This window comes from Malania oleifera, chromosome 8 (assembly GCF_029873635.1).
Source record: "Malania oleifera isolate guangnan ecotype guangnan chromosome 8, ASM2987363v1, whole genome shotgun sequence".
Classification (NCBI taxonomy): domain Eukaryota; kingdom Viridiplantae; phylum Streptophyta; class Magnoliopsida; order Santalales; family Ximeniaceae; genus Malania; species Malania oleifera.
Genome location: NC_080424.1, coordinates 72825140 through 72828391, shown reverse-complemented (window position 1 = coordinate 72828391; position 3252 = coordinate 72825140). Strand labels below are relative to the sequence as shown.

The window sequence follows — 3252 nt, the reverse complement described above, 5'->3', positions numbered from 1 at the left end:
ACATTTTTGGATGAGTAAACAACCTATCGTGCTCAATCATATCCTATGTATGCATTCTCCATGAACAATAATTAGGCCATACTTATATAGGGGTTATATATCATTGGGGCGATAAATATACTTTTGCCTTTTTGGGCAGATGAAAAAGTTGAAAAAGTTTCATCTCTCCTTTTTAATAAGCGAGAAATATTCCACGCACAATACTACTAAACACATGCATGAAGGCGAATTTAACTAGATGGATGATTCTTGAAAGGAAATGAAAGGACATTTCAAACCTAACCAGCAACTTATGTATATTGTATTAAGGTAAATTATTTGTAGTTTTCCGGCCTTTAGGGAGCGGAGCTCTAATACTAAGGACATAGGGATTTTCAAATCCGATGAGTTAAACTTGAGAGTTTAATCTTATTTATTTATTTTGATAATTATATATGGAGTTCAACCATAAATAAATCACTGACCGCCTCATAGTATGTCTAGGATAATAATTTTTATCACAAATGTTCACTCATATACCTGCTCATCCTATAAGTTAGAAATCAAATTTAAGATTTGGAGTTGATGGCTAGCCGTAAAACTTATATTAATCATGCAATTGTATTATGCTATAATAAATTTTTAATTATTAAAATTAATTTAATCATGATAAACCTTATCTGAGACTTCATTAATCCACATGAATATATGAGCAAAGTATGTCATTTCACAAAGATACCATATGATTTAATCATATCATAACTAGTAACAACATGCATTCTTATTTTATTAAAAGACACTATTTTGATAAAATATTTTATAATTTATTCACTTTTACAAGTCCCATGTCATATGAACTGAAAATAGTAGAACACGTTCAATCATATCAATGAGCCGCATGATTGTTCTTCTTTTCTTTTCATCTTCTTTTTCCTTTTAGGATAAAAAATATTTATCTACCAAAATTTAACAATCTCATAATTATATGAACACGATTTTTAATTTAAAAATTAAATCTACTTAACAAAGTTTCTGAACTTTGAAATTATTTATATTTAATTAATCAAAATATCCATGAATTAAAGAACGACAACTTCAACATATCTAGTATCCAAATCACTTTTACTGATATTGTTGAATTGATAAATAAATTAACTTTTAGAATTAATTAGGTACTTTCAACCCAAAAGCGACTGCCACCCTTGCCAAAAAGTCTAATTGAATTACATTCCAGCATGCAATTACTGTTGTTATTATTATTATTATTATTATTATTATTATTGAGAATAAGCTCATGATTATTCAATTAATATTTTTGAATTAAAGAGCATGGTCTTGTCCACAATTGTGGGCGTCACGCCATGCAAAGCTATGTGTTCATCATAGTGATGATGACACGATGCTAGTCTAGCTAGTAAGGACCAATGATTATGAATTATTATGATAATGAAACAATAATAATTAATCAATATAAAAATAAAAAGAAAAAGAAAGGCAAAGTGGGTCTGCAAAAAGAAAAAGGTGACATCTGAGTCGACCCATGTATTTATATATTGGCACCATGCACGTACCAGGAACAACCCCCCATCAACAGTATATAAACAGCAAACAACATGGGATGATGGGAAGATCAAAGACACTGCATGAGATTCCCCACCCCACTACCGCCCAGATCTTGCCACGTCAAAGGGCCCACAGTCCATGGACTGTTAACAACCCCAGCCTCTGGAGATCCTGCGTGCATGGATCCTGATCATCATAGTACTTTGCGTGGGCCCGACCAGTCATCTTTAAATTCGAGCCACTCGTACCCTTATCTTGCATGTGTGTATATATACATAAAAAGTGCGTGGTTAATTGACACTTATATGAATCCGAGGTCTGGAAAGAACTCATTTAAGATTAAAATGCAGGCAAACACTGCTTTAATTATATTCATATATTTACATGCATTCACGGTGATTATGGCCATTCATATACATATGCATACACACACACACACATATATATGTATGTATATGTATATGCACCATGCATCCAATAATGAAGAATCTCAGCCGATCTCTCCAGCCTCATGAATTGCCAAACAGGGTACAAGAGTCTAACCTGAATTAAAGCAGAACCTAGCTAATTACGTACTAATAATCTTTACATCATATATATGATATATAAAATGTAGCCTGCTGGGTTTAACCAAAGCAACGCCACCTGTTCTCCTAGCTACTAGCTAGCTAGCCTTCTTCATTATAGAATAGAGAGAGAGAGAGAGAGAGAGAGAGAGAGAGAGAGAGAGAGAGAGAGAATGTTGCATGTTCTGAGATATATATGTAGTTTGGAGATAGATTAATTGGGGATCGAGAGGTAATTTAGTTAATTATAGGGTTAAAAAGGTTCATAATTGGGGGTGCATGGCGTCCAAGATAAGGTATAAGTCGGAAAGTCTTTGAAGGAGGGCGGTGTATTCGGACCGGAGCCAGTCGTTGTTTCTCTGGAGGAGGTGGAGCTGGCGGGCGGCCAAACCTAACTGGTTACTCAGGTCCTGGTTCTCCAGTCTGAGCCGGTTCACTTGACTCGTGAGGTTTTCTAAATGCCTCTTCTTTCTCAAACGGGAGCGTCTTGCGGACTCCCGGTTCGACAGCATCCGCTTGCGCTTGCGTTCCTCGGTAAGGCAAACCGCCCGGTTTGTCACCTCCGAACCGGAGTTGGGGCTAGCGGGGAGGCCCGGTTCGAAGAGGGACAACAGCGCGCTGATTTCGCTCTCCGTGAACCCGGACTCGAGAACCGGAAACTGGGTACCGTCGGTTTCTTGGAAGAAGGACATTGGGAGTGTTTGGGAAGCGAGAAAAAAAAAATGGTAGTAGTGGGAGAGAAGGTGGAGAAAAGGGAAGGATTGAGGAGCAAGGGGGATGTATTTATGGACGAGGAGAGGGGTCAGGTGGGGCCCGCCGGGAGAAAAGGGCTGGGAACGGCAAGGGCATTTTGGTCCTAAAAAGTGTATGTGAGAGTAGCTTTAGCGACAGGTGGCAGTATGGCTGTGGTTTCTTTTAAGCTTTTGGTTTGGGTAGGCCCAAACCTTAATCACGAAGAATCAGGGTGTCGATGATAAATCATAAGAAACAAATCATGGTGGAGATTAGAGGGATCAGAGGGTCCACAGGGCACTGTCATTTTGGGCTGGTCACCGGCGTCTCAAAGCTAAGGAGAGTTTTTTTTTGTTCATAAAATTATTAATTAAATGGGAATTAATAATTGAGGGGCCATGAAAGTGGAACC

At 37.7% G+C, this 3252-nt stretch overlaps 1 protein-coding gene across 1 annotated transcript; it reads right to left on the bottom strand.

Annotated features, from left to right (window-relative positions):
- Positions 1-2068: 2068 nt before the first annotated feature.
- Positions 2069-2858, bottom strand: LOC131161926 (bZIP transcription factor 44-like). Its single transcript, XM_058117959.1, has one exon. It carries the CDS (start codon positions 2798-2800, stop codon positions 2372-2374), a length of 429 nt encoding a protein of 142 aa, XP_057973942.1. The 5' UTR covers positions 2801-2858; the 3' UTR covers positions 2069-2371.
- Between the last annotated feature and the right edge of the window lie 394 nt (positions 2859-3252).